At 41.1% G+C, this 17,395-nt stretch overlaps 4 protein-coding genes across 6 annotated transcripts; 1 reads left to right on the top strand and 3 right to left on the bottom strand.

Moving 5' to 3' along the window:
• Positions 1-399: 399 nt before the first annotated feature.
• On the top strand, positions 400-2,797 carry LOC127762791 (histone deacetylase complex subunit SAP18). Of its 3 annotated transcripts, none has more exons than XM_052287282.1 (7): positions 400-485; positions 567-702; positions 865-897; positions 1,307-1,417; positions 1,613-1,708; positions 2,246-2,317; positions 2,402-2,797. In XM_052287282.1, the coding sequence occupies exons 2-7, from the start codon at positions 589-591 to the stop codon at positions 2,432-2,434; spliced, it is 459 nt and encodes a 152-aa protein (XP_052143242.1). In that variant the 5' UTR covers positions 400-485; positions 567-588; the 3' UTR covers positions 2,435-2,797. The 3 variants fall into 3 exon arrangements, with proteins under 3 accessions (XP_052143242.1, XP_052143243.1, XP_052143244.1); XM_052287283.1 differs by having other exon boundaries at positions 405-485; positions 547-702; XM_052287284.1 differs by having other exon boundaries at positions 437-494.
• A 91-nt stretch (positions 2,798-2,888) lies between these two features.
• Positions 2,889-7,074, bottom strand: LOC127762789 (pentatricopeptide repeat-containing protein At1g02060, chloroplastic). The gene is made up of 2 exons (XM_052287281.1): positions 4,402-7,074; positions 2,889-3,069 (listed from the first exon to the last, which is right to left on the bottom strand). Exon 1 carries the CDS (start codon positions 7,014-7,016, stop codon positions 5,142-5,144), a length of 1,875 nt encoding a protein of 624 aa, XP_052143241.1. The 5' UTR covers positions 7,017-7,074; the 3' UTR covers positions 2,889-3,069; positions 4,402-5,141.
• A 377-nt stretch (positions 7,075-7,451) lies between these two features.
• On the bottom strand, positions 7,452-9,896 carry LOC127762792 (succinate dehydrogenase subunit 3-1, mitochondrial). The gene is made up of 3 exons (XM_052287285.1): positions 9,709-9,896; positions 8,661-8,726; positions 7,452-7,983 (listed from the first exon to the last, which is right to left on the bottom strand). Exons 2-3 carry the CDS (start codon positions 8,722-8,724, stop codon positions 7,658-7,660), a joined length of 390 nt encoding a protein of 129 aa, XP_052143245.1. The 5' UTR covers positions 8,725-8,726; positions 9,709-9,896; the 3' UTR covers positions 7,452-7,657.
• Positions 9,897-10,597: 701 nt separating this feature from the next.
• Positions 10,598-15,899, bottom strand: LOC127761588 (S-(+)-linalool synthase, chloroplastic). Its single transcript, XM_052285899.1, has 7 exons — positions 15,579-15,899; positions 14,744-15,017; positions 14,013-14,388; positions 12,450-12,668; positions 11,979-12,117; positions 11,597-11,845; positions 10,598-11,131 (listed from the first exon to the last, which is right to left on the bottom strand). Exons 1-7 carry the CDS (start codon positions 15,804-15,806, stop codon positions 10,832-10,834), a joined length of 1,785 nt encoding a protein of 594 aa, XP_052141859.1. The 5' UTR covers positions 15,807-15,899; the 3' UTR covers positions 10,598-10,831.
• Positions 15,900-17,395: the final 1,496 nt, after the last annotated feature.

Genomic DNA, 17,395 nt, shown 5'->3' with positions numbered 1-17,395 from the left:
ACCGCGAGACGAATTTTTTGAGCCTAATTAAGCCGTCATTAGCACATGTGGGTTACTGTAGCACTTATGGCTAATCACGGACTAATTAGGCTTAAAAGATTCGTCTCCCTATTTCTCCCATAACTGTGCAATTAGTTTTTCTTTTTATTTATATTTAATACTCCATGCATGTGTCCAAAGATTCGATGTGATGTTTTTGGGAAAAAGTTTTTGAGAACTAAACGGGCCCTTACTCTCTTACTTACTAGTGGTGCTAAATTATTTAACATTAGACCCACGTGTGATAGACAATAAATAACTAATAATTAATTGCTACATCTTAAAAGTGACATGGAGTTAAATGTCCCTTTTTTAGAGGTGGACTGAATTGTAAAATTGTATTTTCATTTGAACCCAGGGTGCAATCTACAAAAAGTTTACTAGGGTTTTCTTTGCTTCTCTCGCATCCCCTTCTGAAGTGATCGGCGGCGGCGGCGGCGGAGCAGGTGAGCAAGGTCAGTCGCTTGCTGATTGGTGATTCCGGAGCAGTAGATTGATTCGTACTAGCTTTCTTCTTCCTCGGGCAGGGCAGGGGGAGGTCTCGTTGCGATGGCGGGAAGGGGCGAGATGCCGATGAGGCCTGTGCGGCCAGGGCCGCCGATGCAGTACCGGGGGCCTCCTCCCATGGCTCGCGCGCGCGTCGAACCCGTCGATCGCGAGAAGGTGAGGCCTCCTACGTGCCCCCCTCCCAATCGATGCGCTGGAACAGCAGTAGATTGCGTACTACCTTGCGATTCGACGGCATTGTGTTCCAGTTCGATTCTGCTAGGTTAACCATGTTGATTGATTTGTTTACTTACTGTTCACTATCGGGTTCTTTTGCAGACGTGCCCTCTCCTGCTCCGGGTTTTCACAAAGGTAAAACCTCTTGTTATCTCTCTTACTGCTAACTTCGTTCATTTGTATTCCTGTATGTATGATAAGTTCACATTATGTGATTTACACTTCTGTTTAGTGTGGTTGACTGATGAGAGCATATGTTCATTTGAATACAAGTTAAATAAATAGTCAGAAACTTTATTGCGCTAGTTATTTGCATTGTGCAATCTTACCGAATCATAGGTTCTGGTGCCTTGATGGAATTGTAATGTTCATATCGCACTTGTAGTTGAGTCGCACTTCTATGCAGTATAACTCGATCAAGTAACTCATGGTAGTGTTGTTGAAAATTAAATCCCAAGCCATTCATTTAGGACAGACTTCAGATTCTTGAGTAAACACTCAGCGACACAGAAAGCTGATTGTGGTACTGGTCATTTATTTTCAGGTTGGTGGCCATCACCAAAATGAAGAGTTTGCCGTGAGAGGAAAGGAGCCGAAAGATGAAGTACAGATATACACGTGGAAGGATGCCACACTCCGAGAGCTCACTGATCTTGTAATTTTTCTAATATTGTGCTTTCTTGTCCTCTTTGGGGAAAATGAAATTTTACCTAGTTTTATACTACTTAGCAAACTAGAAATCAACAAAATTTGACTAGTCTGATGATGATAAGTGGGGTTTGGCACTACGTTTGACTAAATGTTGTTTTTAGATGGAGATCTGATCAGCACAGTTTTGGTTATGTTTCAGGTGAAAGAGGTTGCTCTTGCAGCAAGAAAAAGAAATGCAAGGCTTTCTTTTGCTTTCGTGTACCCTGATAAGCATGGTCGTTTTGTTGTCAAAGAGGTGAGAGTTTATCCCCATTGACCATTGTGACTATTCTTCTGCTCATCCTGTTTTTCTTCCTCTGATACACAAACATGGAAAAAATGCAGAGCACGTTGGTCTTAATCTGAATAGGGAATGAGTGTTATTATCGTGAATGAGTTGGATTTTGCTTTGACTGTCACTATACCTTGGCTATTAGTTTGGTCACTATACATGGGCTATTAGTTTTAGTTATGGTTACTATTTTGTGTGCTTATATTCATGACATGCTTCCAATGACATCAAAATCTCTTTTCTGCAAACTCAGGTATGCATACCTAACACATGTCATTGGTACACCACTAGGCCCCATGTAGTTACCACTTACCAGTAGCCACTTCAGTCACATTGTGATAATTGTCTCTGTACTAAAACGTAGCTTGTTACAAGTTCTATCTGTGCCATTAAACCACTAAATATGTCAGTAAATTCCCTTGTACAACCCATGTTCCTTTATATTCCAAACCAGTAACTGTTCAATTTGTGATAACTTATATAATTGGATATTGATTGAAGGTGGGTTCAACCTTCTCTTATGGCCATGGAAGGGGAGATGATGCTAAAACTCTTGCAGAGCTAGGATTCCAGGTATTTGTCAGAGCTGTATTATGTTATTACAATGTTTTCTTCTGAGGCAAAAATCAATTGATTCTTTGCTATGTTCTTTCACAGATAGGGGATTACTTGAGTGTTGCAATCTATTGAGTGACACTGCTTCACGAAATAGTGTGTTTCTCCCTGCCTACCATGCTGAATCCAGCTTTCCTGTGGCGGTACCCAGCTTTCCTGTGGTGGTGAATATCTCTGTAGTACTAGAGACGTGATACCAGAACTGTTTGTTATGGTAGTAACCTTGGAATTCACTCAGTATTTCGAGTGTGTTGAACACTTAAAACGTTTGATGTGATTGCGTGTTATATACCTGTTCGTGGTTTCCTTGGAACTGTGAGATCTGAACATCACGCGTTTTCCATTGATTCTCTGCGCCGAGTAGGATTAAATGTGTTATGTGCTAAATAACTGGGTGAAGGAACATAATGTTCTTATGATCATCTCCTACTTCTCATATTTCAGTGTTTCAATTTCCAACTGAGTTGGCAGGATACTGTGTAGTTCTGTGGTGAGCCCCCAAAGTATCTGAATGCATGCACATAAACTGAGTCACGGCTATCACAACTCACAAACAGCATCAAAACAGGAGAACGACAATGTGAAATTGGAATTTTGTAGTATGATTCTTTACGTTCAGACACATCAACCAATACATCTTGTGGCAACTGGCAAGGAAACTCCTCTGTAAAGTATTAGGAATATTTGCTAGTCGAGCTAAGGTCACTCCTCTGTAAAAAATAGGCAGACTGATGGTAAGTTAGCCAACCTGTCTTCCAAAATAATAATGCTTGATATAGAAATTGCCTCACACTTGCGGGAAATTTAACTATTTGCCACTTTTACAAATACCCTTCTTAGATTTGCACTTAAGAATTTGCCACTGGAGAGAGAAGCTTTTGTAATTTTTTGCCACTTTCTGCACTGTTCAGTGCCACATATACATGCCAGCATGGACCAGGTACACGAAATGACTAATCTACCCTTGTTAGTAATGTCTGTAATATAAGCTGAGTCAGGAATAATATTTGGACAAATTGCTTTCGCGAATCAGTTGCATCGGTATGGATGCTGTTCACTTTTATGAGGTACTATATTAAAGACCGAGTACCTCCACATCAGTTAACGAATCAATATTTGAAGGAATAGATCCACTGAGATGGTTATAACAAACTTTCAAAACGATACTTAGATTGAGTTCTTTTGTTCACTTTCACAACTCATCTCTCTCGTTTTTCACGTGTACGTTTTTCAAGCTGCTAAACGGTATTCCAATTTGGCTGGTATTGTTGGGATGGTGCCACCTGGAGTGAGCTCGATTAAGGTGTACGATAGCATGGTTTGGAAATATTTCTCTCTTCACGTAAAACTGAGCAAAGAATTAGCGCATGACTAATTTAGTTTGAGTTTTAAGAAATAAAGAATAGATTAATATATATATTTAAAGTAACTTAATTTTATTTAAAAAAGTTATTAAAGAAACGTGTGAAAAAAAATGAGGGAGTAGAACTCAGACCGGCAGAGGCCCTGGTTCCGGTTTTTTTTCAGTCCAACCGCCGGTCCGGTCGGTCCTAATAACTGTGAGTAGAAGTTAGAAAAATGACATCCGAATGCAGCCTCAAAAAGTTAATGAACTGACTGTAACATGAATGTTGCCATTGATGTTGTTGCCTTATAAATTTAAAAGGGTAAAATGGGAAGATTGGGCAGGTTGCTGGTTTCTCTTGGTATCTTTCCAGTGAATGAATTATGACTAAGATTCAGTGCGGACAGGCTTAGCAACTGAGAAACTTACCACTAGCTAGAAGGGGTAGGTTGGTCATTTTTCACGTTGGTCCATGTTGGCATGCACATGTGGCACTCCACAGGGCAAAAAGTGGCAAAAAGTTACAAAAGCTTCTCTCTCTAATGGTAAATTCTTAAGTACAATCTTAAAAAAGGTATTTGGTTAATTGTCAAATGTAAAAGTGGCAAATAGTTAAATTCCCCGCAATTGCTGGGCTTTGGTAAACAAAGTGATGGCATTATCGTTCTTACTTTGATATGGCAAGTGTAAACCATACCTTTTCTTCTTTTCCTTTTTTTTTTGAGCAAAAAGGGCAAGGAGCTCTGCCTCATGCATTTAGGGGGGGAAAGCAGTACATTTTCACAATATGTTTCTTTCAGCCGGATTCTTTGATCTCCCGCAACTACTGCCCTTCAAAGTCCAGGAGCAGAGTACTCTTGTGATCTGGTCTTCCCACACTTCATTTCCTCCCAAAGATATCAATCCTTGAGAAGAAATGATCCAGATCGGTGATACTATAGTGACAGAGAAAGTTGGCTTGATTGTTTGGCTATACAAAGTCCTGATTGGACCAATATTTGAAGGATATCTGCTGAATTATGGGTACACCGCTGCCCGGAGCATCTACGCCCCGCTCTGAACACCTGGATGAACAATCTTAGTGACATAGGAATTTCTTAAACTCCATCCTCCCCCCTCTGTATTTTCTGAATTCTCAAGCAACTTCTCCTTCCTCCATGTAAATTATCTTTATTTGTAACTATCTCTTTATTTATCAATAAATGTTCAGGCCGGTGCTAATCCACCCGCCGTAGTTTCCCTGAAAAAAAAAGGATATCTGCTGAATTAATCTGCATTCTAACATCATACAGTTGGTTGATCCATTTCTTATGGGGCAGTGGATCAGGCACAGTTTCTGCATCCTGTTCGTTCTTTTAAGTTCACACTTATTAGTCCATCCTGTTTGGAGAAGCAAAGGGCATGCGATTGAAATGCTCCTTGGGACAAAGCAACCCACTAGATTCTTTCCCTTATTCTGGCACTTGCACGTCTCATCTGTTTAGCAATAAAATCAGCTTCCTTCATTTTCCCGGATTCCTCCAGTGCATGATGAAGTGCAACTAAACTACGAGGTGCAGCGACAGAAGCCAAAGCACTTCTGTTCTCAATGAGTTCATAGAACAGCCCGAATGCTTCTGAAGCTCTACCAGTCATGCAAAGACCATCCAGAACCATGCTTGGAATGGCTACACCAAAATTCTGAGACTTCTCCAAGCTAAACAAAGTAAAATCTGCAGCTTCTATGAACTTCTTTTCCTCGCAAAGGTTTGCGATTAACTTTTCCATCTTGATGTAATAGCCATGGTCATATAGAGATGTAACAATCTTGTAAGCACGGTCATTTAGGTTGTTCCTGAACAACGTATCTACCAAATTTGTCGAAAGATCAACATTTTGGCGAATCTTCCTCTCTAGCATTATCTCAATCAAATCAGCTGCTTCTTTTGCACAACCATCTTTGTTCAAAAGCCCCAAAAGAACCAAGTGAAAAGTACTTGTGCTTGGCCGAAGACCGCTATTCAACATCCTGTGCAAGGCTTCCCATGCAAACTTCATCCTTCCCCTCTGTGAAAACCCTTCAATCACGGCAATGTAGCATTCATCATCAGGGACAAGATCCCGCTTCAACATTGAGAGCAGCAATGCATACCCTTCTTCGAAATCACCCTCTCTGCAATGCCCAAGGATCAATGTCTTGAATGCAGGAACATCGACCTTGCTCCTCCGGTCCAGCAGCTGCCCAAACAGCATCCTTGCCTTCTTTGTCTTCCCATGCTCACACAAGTACACAAAAACCGGGTTGTACGCTGCAATGAGCGGCGTGCAACCCCCTCTCTTCTTGAGCACCTCCTTCTCCAAGAGCTCATCCACAAGCTCCTCAGCCTGCCCAAATTCCCCATTCTCACACAACACCCGGATGACCATGCTATAGCTTGCAGAATCACGTCTCACACGGAGCTCCACCATCTGATTAAACACCTTCATAGCATCCTCGATCCGGCCTTCCCTACAATGCACGGCCACCAGAGTGTTGAATGTGCAAGTGTCCGGCCTAAACGAGTCCATCTCCAACACCTCCTTCACTAGCTCCATCCTGCCGGCATCGCAGAACCCCTGCACCATCGTGTTGTATGTGATCCTGTTCGGCGCCACACCATCCGCGACCATTAGCTTGAAGATCGCGAGAGCCTCGTTCACGAGCCTCTTGGCGCAGTACGCCTTGATCATGGTCGTGTAGGTGATAACGTTAGGAAAGACAGCTCCTCTGCCTTCTTCTCCTCCGACGCGCATTCCGTCGAACAGCTTGCGCGCGGTGAGCACGTCGCCGGCGCGGCAGAGAGCGGAGAGCAGCGAGTTGTACGAGATGGCGTCCGGCGCGAAGGCGTAGGTGTCGGGCAAGAAGCGGAAGAGCCTGAGGAGCGCGGGAGTGGACGGGTGCGGGGATGCGGTGGAAAGGCCGTGGAGGAGGGTGTTGAGGGTGGCGGCGTCGGGGGAGGCGGAGGGGGAGCGGAGGAGCGCGGCGAAGAGCGCGGAGGCCGCGCGGCGGCGGCCGCGGCGGAGGAGGGCGGCGAGGAGGGAGTTGAAGGAGTGCGGTGTGGGGGAAGGGATGCGGCGGAAGAGGGCCGCGGCGGCGCGGACGCTGCCGGCGGCGGCGAGCGCGCGGAGGAGGGCGTTGAGGGCGTGGTTGGGGAGGAGGGTGAGCGGCGAGGGGAGGGTGCGGAGGTAGGAGAGCGCCGGGCGGAGGTCCCGGGAGCGGAGGAGGAGGTGCAGCTTCCGCGCCGCCGCCACCGACGCGTCCTCCGGCGACCTCGACCTCGCCGCGCGATTCATTGCACCGAACTTTTATTTTCCAGGTACTACCACCCTGCTCCCCCTACTAATAACAGAGACAAACACTTTTTTTTAAAAAAAAACAGTGTAAATACTTATTAAAGATTTTAGCAATGATGATGTACATACAAAAAAAAGTGCAAATAGTTATGTTAGATTTCAGCAAGGATTATTTACACATACTAAAATATATTATTTTTATTTTTGGCAATGATCATTGACATTGAATTTTCAGAATGGGAGAAGCACTATAAGCTCATTGGCCATTTCAATTGTCTCCAACCCTTCCTTGCAGCAGCAAAAGAACTACAGCTCAACTGGAGCATTATACAAACAACGCAAACTCATAGTGAATAAATTGCACGCATGGCAAGCATTTTTTGCCAGGAGAAAAATGAATCATGGAATTCCACAAGGCAGCAGAACAATAAAGGGTAGAGAAAATTAACACTTTGCATAAAACATCATATCTCACAGGGAGTATGGTCATTGCATGTTTTGTTTATTATTCACAAGTCTACAAGCACAGCAAAGATATTATTCCACCGGCAGCTACAGTTGCATTGCAAGGCAAATTCAGATGCTGAGATAGTCACAGAAATATAGCATTTCTTTCTCATCATGCAGACCACATTTCTCTCTCAGACATCAAACATGAGGCTGAACTTGGTGGCGAGAGGAATGGATATAATGGCAGCACCCAACGCAGCACCAAATATACGGTGCGAGATAGAGAATGTAGCACTCAGCTGTGGCTTCTTCAGAGGAAGGTGGGGTGACAGGGGGCGGTTAGCAACAGGAGCCGACAGAGGATGGCTTGTGTGCAGGGGTCGGCATCCAGATGGGAGCATCTTTGGCCGCACAGCTCCTAGGGGACGAGATGTGTACCCCCTAGCTTGCTCAAGGGTTGAGGAGCGTCTGAGGCTGTCGATGCTGCTGAAAGATGAGCCTGAGCTACCAAGGGCACCTGAAAGTATGGTGGCAACAAATGTGAGGAATTCCTGGTTGTGTGAAATGAACTGTAAACAAAAAAAAAAAAACATACATAGAGCAAGAGCACACAAAAAACTTTGGGGGGGGGGGGGGGTTCTTGATTGCATTTTACCAAATCTGATTGAAGGCATTGTGAACTATACATGTATACACAGAATTAGCAGTTGCTTGCTAAAGATTCACTAGAGATGGCTGTTTCTCACTAAAACTACACATCAATTATTCACCTATATCCAACCGGAAGTGATCAAAGTCATGTCAGACACGCATAAACTCTTGCCCCCATAAAAGATAAATCATGTATGACCAGCAACAGCCTTTTGCATTCAGATAATAAATGACCAGCGCTACACGGCTGTGTTTGATCATCTCGAGCTATGCAGACAATCTATATATGGTGATAAATCAGCACAGTATTAGACTTGTCTCAACTGAACCACTATTTGGCAGAGTGACACTCTAATGTAGTTTCCAGCCTTGGGATACCTCAACTGTCAGTCAGTCTTACCTCCTACATACAAGAATATACTTAAAAAGATGTATGCATGACTCCAATATTACCAATTCAGTGTGTCTGTGGTGTAATTGTTTGATATCATGTAACTACGTCAGAAGGACAGATAGCATACCAAATCACTGAAAATCTCTTACCACGGAGAGCAAATGGAGCATCTCTGAAGGGAGCAAATCGGGAGTTGCTGTGATACTTCTCCATTCCTACACAGAAAATAACAAAGCAATCATACATCAGCATTGACAGAAATTTGAACAAAAAAAAGAATATGATTGATTATCTTTTGTCAACTGAGTATCATAAAAAAATATTAACAGAAATGCATCTTGGAAATATCAAAATCAACTGAAACTGTTGGGCTTCATTTTGCAGATCATAGATTGAGTAATGCATTCCAGGAAATTCCATGTAAGATACAATGTTAGTCACAGGCTGGAATGCAGAAAAGATGACAAAAAATGCTATGGTTCACAAATCCATGATGATTCACGATTGGTGAGTCAAAATTACACCACCTTTATATTGCCATTCAGTGTTGAAAAGATTCAGAAGCCGATTATGACACATACATAGAACATTAGCCTGTGAATTACAGTTACATCTAAAATTTCTAACCACTTCACACATTTCCAGGGCCTCTCTAAAATCCAAATCATACACAAAAATAAGCCTAGGCATGGGTTCCATAGTATTCTACCGCAGATAACTATACCATACCTATTCACATGTATATCAGATTATCAGTGTATCACTAACAACGCAGAGGATATTTTCGTGATGGGACATTTAGTGTGAATTATGCAGCAGAGAATCTGAACTACTTTTGATGTTTATGATAGTACAAACAACATTGAAGAGCACAATGAAAAAATTTCCACACCAGGGAAACTTCACCAATCTGGGTTCTGCAAACAATGATTAGAGTATTTCAATCCAACAGAGTGGAATCCAACATACAATCTACTTCCAAACCCCCAATCTATGGTAAAAAAAAAAATCGTCATACTAGACGCGATGGGGACTAAACGCGGGGTGGGGGAATGGAAATATAGCTGCGAATACCAGTAGAGAATTGAAACCAAAACACATCGGCACAAGCGAGATCCGGTTTGGATTCAAGTCATCCAAGCAAGGTAGGGCTTCCTTGCCCTTGCAAAGGAGAGCGCGCGAAGGAGAGATGGTCACCTGCTACGGGTGGATGAGGAGAGCGCCGGCGAGGAAGAGCTCCTGGTTTGTGGCAGGGAGGCTTGATCCGGCGGTGGTGCGTGGCGGGGGTAGCCGGCCGCCGGCGAGGTGGGTCGCCGCCGGAATTCGCGTGACGGCGAGAGGTGAATTTGGGATTGACAGCTTGTCAGCACGGCCCGTGACCAGTATGACATGTAGGACCCCCTCCCCCGGTGGGCCCCACTTGTCATCCTCATATTGATGTTTTTGTTTTCAATTTTCACATTTTTTTAGTATTTCGACTCCAAGTTTATTATGCGCTCGTATGAATGCAAAAAGCTCTTGATGATTTTTATTCGTATCCATTGTCCAAATACACGCCCATAATTTTTAGAAAAAAAAATTGCGCGTCTCTATGTTCCATGCTGCAGGGCATGAAAAGGTTTGTTTTAACTTCAAACTTTTTTCAAGTTCGATCAAAGTTATGAAAAAACATAGCACCATCTACATTTCACCATTAAATATATATTTGTTTTGTGTAAAAAATATTGCTATATTTTCTGTGAAAAATAAAGAGAGTGAATGGCACTTTGAACCACCCTTTGACTAATCATTTCATTTTTGTACTAGGTAAATTTACATTTGTTGTTTTTTTATCATCCTAAGGCTTTCTCTAGCCATGTACGCCACTCTGCCAACAAAATTATCAATTGTGGCTTGAGCATGGTGAGGGAGTTTATTACAGTGCTAGAGTTGTTATATGCTTACAGAAAGTGGTTTGGAGTGGTCTAAAGTGCAACAAATTAATGTAGAATTATATGGTCCAAAATAAAAACATAAGTTAAAGAGTAATCCAAAATAAAACTTTGGCAATAAATTACATGCCCAAATTCATTCAATTTGAAATTAGTTTATCATAGGAAAAAAACTAAAACACCTTATAATATGTATAATGGAGGGAGTAAAAATTCATCATATTTATTTACTACAAAATCGACCAGTACTATCTCCCTCACTCAACTAACTATAATCCTATTTACAAAGACCTAATCCACAATTAATCTCTACACGCCATTATGCATGGACGATGATGAGGTTCATACATGGATGAAATTAAAATTCAGGTCGAATTAATCGATCGAATTCAGAAGAGCAGCATCCTGACGTAGACGTCGAGGACGGGGAGCCGCCGCTCGCCGTCGTAGCCGTACATGACGCCGACCATCCTGGCGGCGTTGAGCGCCGCCTGCGTGAAGCCGGCGGGGAAGGTCGTCGCCGGCGACGATCTACTGGGGCTAGCGGAGAAGCACTCCCGGTTGAGCTCCTCCCACTCGCCCGCGATCAGCCGCCGCACGTGCTCCTCCGCCTCGCCGGCGGCGAGCCCCGGGTTCTCCTTGAGGTATAGCTCCTTGTACGATCCGTCCAATCCTTCTTGTGCCTCATCCTACAATTTTTATTTCATACATTTTCAGTTCACGATAGGCCCAGCAAAGATCAATCTCCCATACAACTTTAAACATTTTTTTTAAATAATTATATTTTTACAATCCTTAGAGAAGATATCAGAGATACCATATTGCTTTGATGTGTGTGTGGGCGCTGATTTAAAACATGAGAATAAGAATTCAAAGAAGAATAAGATTAATTTGCTACGTATAAGTGTGTAGTAATTACTTTCCCCGGTTTTTAATAAATATGACGTCGTTGATTTTTAACATGTGTTTAACTATTCATATTATTAGAAATAAAATTATGTAAATATGAAAAAAAAAATGTAAGTCATACTTAAAGTATAAACCAAATACAGTGGCCAGACGATGTATGTACAGAAGACAACGACATTATCTATATTAAAGAAATTGAAGGGCCGGGAGTAGCATGTTTGACATGGTGAGAAAAAGGTATTGACCTTGGCACTGCCCAGGTCATCCCAGAGTCTCAAGATTTTTGCTGGGCAGGAGATGACAGGAGGGATGTGATCAACAAACTCTGCTGCATTTTGGCTCACATCATGCCCTAGCATGAACAGCAGGTGTACAAATACAAGTGGCACTCCTGAGGTGACAACTCCATTTCTTAGGTATTCCTCTGACTCAGGAACCTGGCCAGCAGACAACCATTTTGTCTCTGTCATGAATCCATCAAACAGCATTGCCCACTGCACAAGATACACATGGTAGAAAGAAAGTTCAGTCAATTGCATTGCATATGCATGGTCAGTCTTGCTGCAAATTCGTTATGAATGAGATTTTTTTTAAAAAATGTTCTAACACAAACGAAAAATTACTTACAGCTTTCTTCAGATGATTGATAGGGTTTACTCCATGGTCTCTCTCGACCATATCTGCGATGTCATTTGTAACTGTGTGTAGAGCCCTGAAGCATGATCTCATGCAGCTAGGTAAGGAATCAGCAGCTGCAAGGTCCCACCTGTAAAAAAATCATTATTAATTGTTACTTATAATCATAATAACAATTTAAATTAAGGCTCTGTTCTAAATAGATTATTCGCGAATGAAAGTTGATGGTATATATCTACTTGATTATAGGGACAAATTAAATATTAAATATTATAAATGTAACAAATGGCTTATAGTAGTAATAAGTAGTCTAAGAAATACAATAGCTAGACAAGAAGTTTTTGAAAAATCATATCTCTATGTGTAGAGCAAATAATCCAGTGAATAAGAAAAAAGAGAATAGGGAAAATCAAATGTATGTTGAAGACTGATGTTAATTATCTATCTTAAGCTGAGACTTACATTCTGATTGCCTGAGTGAAGCAGGAGAGCTCCTCACGTGTGCCAACCAGATCAAAAATATCATCCACAATATAGACAAAGGAGACGATCTTTGTGAGTTCAATTCTGCATCTTGACAAGGAGGCACCCTGGATGGCTGTCATCATCCACACAAACCATTTCTGAACCTGGTCCCTGGCAACTGGTATTTCTTGAGCCAATCCCAGGTCCATCCACCATCTGCATGCATAGTTCATATTATCATTTTCAGACACTAATAGTCAAAGTTTAATCCAGCAAATTAACTATGAACCACTGCTGTTTGATACAACTGCTCAACTAATTAGGAAGAATCACTGTTGTTTCAATTAATACAGCAAGTAGTTGGCATGCATGTAAGTTACTACGAATCACATTGTTATTTGATACTCTCTCCGTCACATAATATAAAAGATTTTAGGTGGATGGGACACATACTAGTATAATGAATCTGGTACTAGGATGTGTCAGACTGTTTAGATTCATTATTGCACCAGTATATGTTTCATCTATCTAAAATCTTTTATATTATAAAATGAATAAAGTAATTAAGAAGAAACACTGTTGTTCAGTCAATACAGGAAATTACTCAGCAAGTAGCTAGGAGTAAGGTACTATGAATCTTACAGTTGTTTGATATATACAAGCGTGCACGTTTCAACTAATTAAGAAGAAACACGGTTGTTCAATTAATACAGGAAATTAATTACAGCAAGTAGCTATGCATGGAAGAGCAAGGTCCTACTCCTACTTATGAATATTCTTACAGTTGTTTGATACAAGTGTGTTTCAACTAACTAATTAAGAAGAAACACGGTTGTTCAATTAATACAGGAAATTAAACTATAGCAAGTAGCTATGACTATGCATGTATTCCCTCCTTTCTACAACTAAGAATTTATCCCAAAATATTATAGGTTCACAACCCTAATCACAACATCTCTCCATTTAAGGTCCCTTTCGAATCCACTAAAAAAGTAGATAAACTTTTGGATAAATTGGCACGCTTTTCATACTACTAAACGGTGTGTTTCGTACGAAAACTTTTTATATGAAAGTTGTTCTAAAAAATCAGATCAATCCATCTTTCAAGTTTGTAATATTTAAAACTCAATTAATCATACGTTATTGTCACCTCGTTTTGCATGAAACACTTAATCTTTATCTTCATCTTCGTATTCAGGAGATTCAAACACCTAATTCTACCTACTTTCTTGATAACCGTGTTAAACACTAAAGCCTTTTACATTCTAGAACGGAGATAGTAAGTTTCTATGATTCTATGAATCGTACTATTGTTTGATACAAGTGTGTTTCAACTTAGTAAGAATCATTGTTGTTTTGTTACAACAAAAATTAAATTATAACAAGTACTGGATGAGATATTTTATAGCACTACAAATCTGGACATGATGTTTGTCCATATTCATAGTATTGGAAAATATCACATCTAATCCTATGTTCTTATATTTTGGGACGGGGGGAGTAGCTAGCTAGCTAGTATGTATATCAATGATTCAATAATGTATGTACTGTAATATGTACCTTTTGATATCCTGCATCTCCATCTGATGGAGTAGTTTATTGAGCTGGAAGTCTGCAAGTGCGAGCTCCTCCATGGCAGTGCACCGGATAGGCAAGGTCTGGAGGTAGCTGAGATGGTGCCTGGCCTTGTACTGATTCAGGCTGACATGGTAGGGATGATCCAGCGACTGCCTCACATATCTTGCAAGATTTGGCTCGAGGTAGTTGATGGCAGATTCAAGGTTCCTGGTTGAGAACTCCTTTGCCTTGCAGAGTGAGGCTTCTTGTCCAATGTTCATGTGTGATATGTCTTGCAGGCTGAGTAACCCTCTGATGTCCTTTCTGTAATCGAGCCTGAATTCGCCATTATCATCTGTGAATCTTCCAAGAACCTCATCTGCAATTGACAATTAATCATGGTTAGTTGATTGATTAATCTGTAACATATGATATATGATAATTAGTGTGTGATCATCTCACACCCTCGGAGGGCCATCTGTATTTTTTAGCTGGTATTACCCTTTTTGGGGATTTGTTGGGAGTGTAGCGTGGCTCGGCCCCTTTCAGTTGCTTGGAGTTTTGTGTTTAGCCGCTGTAGTTTTTTAAGCTTCAGCTTTTTATTTTGCTTTTTCTCCCTTCTCCTGGCATAAGCCGGTCTGGCTGATTGTGTTGTGTAACTATAATTTTTTTTCTTCTAAAGTATTGACGTGCAACCCTTTCGCACGTTCGCGCATAAAGAGTGATCATCTCACCTGCTGAGACATGGTGGCCAGCTTCTCTCATGAGGCGGAAGGCGAGGGTGGCGTCAAGCAGGTCGCCGCCATGGGCGAGCTCCTCGAGCAGGCAGGCGTCCATGGCGTCGTCGACCTCGTCTTGGAAGTAGTGGTCGATGCAGAGGCGCCTGAGGTGGTCGACGGTGGCTATCCGCTCCCGGCCGCCGCTCGCCGTCTTCTGGTGTCGCCGGCGTTGATGCTGCAGCATCTCCTGCACGTCGTCCGTCAGGGCTTCGTGCCGCTCAATCAACACCTGCAGATCAATTAAACACGAGCTAGATTAGCAATTAATCAAATATATTGATTAGTAGTATCATGCATGTGTTCATTATTAGCTACCTAATTTTCACTATTTGATAACATGTTCGTTTTGACTTTTATGTAAGTTAAACTTTTAATAACATTTTTAATATAAAACAAACATACTAGCTCCCTTTTTTCATAAAAATTATACATATTACTTTTGGCACCATGACCAAAGAAAAATTAACTTATTCTACATATAGCAAAGATCAAGAATTACATGCACACGCATACAACAAATGCAATGAGTATTAAGATGACTCATCGGATGATCTCTGATCAAACATTTAATTTACTTATCTATTAAAGTCTTGCATATATAAAGACTTACAAATAGTAACAACTTATTTGCAAAAGAACTTAAATATAAAATATGTCTAACTCTTGCTACGAAGGGAGTAGCATAAAAACATATTTGACATTCTGATTGGAAAAAACAAAATGACTATAATAGTACAAAATAGAGAAAGTAGCTACCTAAATAATTGTTTAATTAGGGTACGTAGCTTACCTGGATGTCGAAGTCGGTGGGTAGCATGGATGAGTGAGAGGCAAGTTCTTGGCGGCCGGGATAGATCGCCGGCGAAGGGCGGACGTGGGCTGCACGGCGGCGGCGGCCACCGCTCCGGCTCGCCGGAGAAGAAGAAGAAGAAGAAGCCGAAGCAGCTGGAAGGAGCAGCGGCGCCTCCAGCACACGAATTAGGGAGGAGGAGAAGGACGAGAAGACGTGGCAAACCATAGATAAGCTATGCTAAGCTAAGCTGCTGGATTAATTAGCGTAGAGTAATTAGCTATCTCTTCTAAGCCTTGATCTGTGGCATATCAAGCTCAAGCGAGTTTAGATGGGATGGAAAAAGTGGAATGCATGGCCACTTCATTTATAGGAAGATCGAAGATGGGAAGTGTGTGTGGGACCCACAAGCGCTTGAATAATGCTGAGTTGCTGACTGTGCTGATCAGGTGGTTTAATTAGTTATAAACTCCCGAACAAATTAATTATAAAAAATATTTAAATATTTTGATGAATATTGAGTATCTCTCCTGTGTCATATCATTCCAAAAGAAAATTCTAACTCAAAACTCAATCTACATATTGAGAAACTTATATATGTGAAGTAATTATGATACTTGTATGACGTCATATTTTGATAGTCAAATTTTCATTATAAAAATATCACTATTTGGTAAAATGGCTTTCCCATATGAACTGTACGTTGTGCGGCGTCATTGTCTTATTGGGTTGGGTTGTTTGGCTGCATGTTTCAATTTGCTAAACGTTTTGAACTGAGGTGCTGCTTTACCATAATTTGTGTGGCTAGGAAATCCTTATTGAATTACACAAACTTTAGGAAGGATTTTGTAGCATGCCACAAAAGCGATATAAAAAACTAAACGTTAGACCAGATTGATTGAACTTTGCTAAACATTTGGTAAAATGTGGCTATGAACCAAACACTCCTATAATACCAGTGGTGATAATATGGATATCTAGTCCTAAGTGAAAAAGATATTGTGAGCATGATCTTTTTCAATAAAGTCATCGCGTAGTAATCAATAAAACATAAAATCAGTTCATGTCTTCTTCTACCTTACCTCGATAAGATTCAATATCATATTGTCAACCAATCTCATTAATAACCAAACATCCCCATAATATGATATATCCTCTTTCATCCACAAATATAAGCATTTCTAGCTTATTTAAGTAGATATTAAGATCAAGAAGATAGAACTTTGACGCTCCTCATTTAATGAGAAATGTATAGGGGATGGGAGGACGGGTTGATGTAGGTGTGGAGATTATGGGTACCTCATACCCACACGGTATGGTTATCCGACTAGTTATAGGGGATAACTTATATTTATGAAATATGTAACGGATCATGACTTAGGTATTACGTTTCCTTGTATATTATGGAACGGCCTAAAGTCCTGATTTGATAATATTGTAAAGTAGATTTAGGAAACTGATATCGTATTGGTTAAGGTTTCTATCTTGTAATCCTGCCCCTCATCCTATATAAGGTGGGCAGGAGGCCCTCTAGGGGGCATAATTCACAACTAGATCGTCAGATTTATAATACACCCGATGGATTCAAATCCCCAAATAGGAGTAGGGTATTACATCTCATCGAGAGGGCCTGAATCTGTCTAAATCCTTGTCTCCGCATCCATCCACTTTTAGGTCTCGTGCGCTACCCTCTTTTATTATTGTCGAAAGTTTCGACAGTAGGATAAACGAAATTTAAATAAGAAGTAATTTATAAGACGAATAGTACTATGATATTTTAGTATTTGTAATAAATTTGAAGTACTTAGAATGTTTAT

Source organism: Oryza glaberrima, chromosome 2 (assembly GCF_000147395.1).
Source record: "Oryza glaberrima chromosome 2, OglaRS2, whole genome shotgun sequence".
In the NCBI taxonomy this organism is placed as follows: Eukaryota; Viridiplantae; Streptophyta; class Magnoliopsida; order Poales; family Poaceae; genus Oryza; species Oryza glaberrima.
This window is presented reverse-complemented; position numbering and strand designations above follow the sequence as displayed.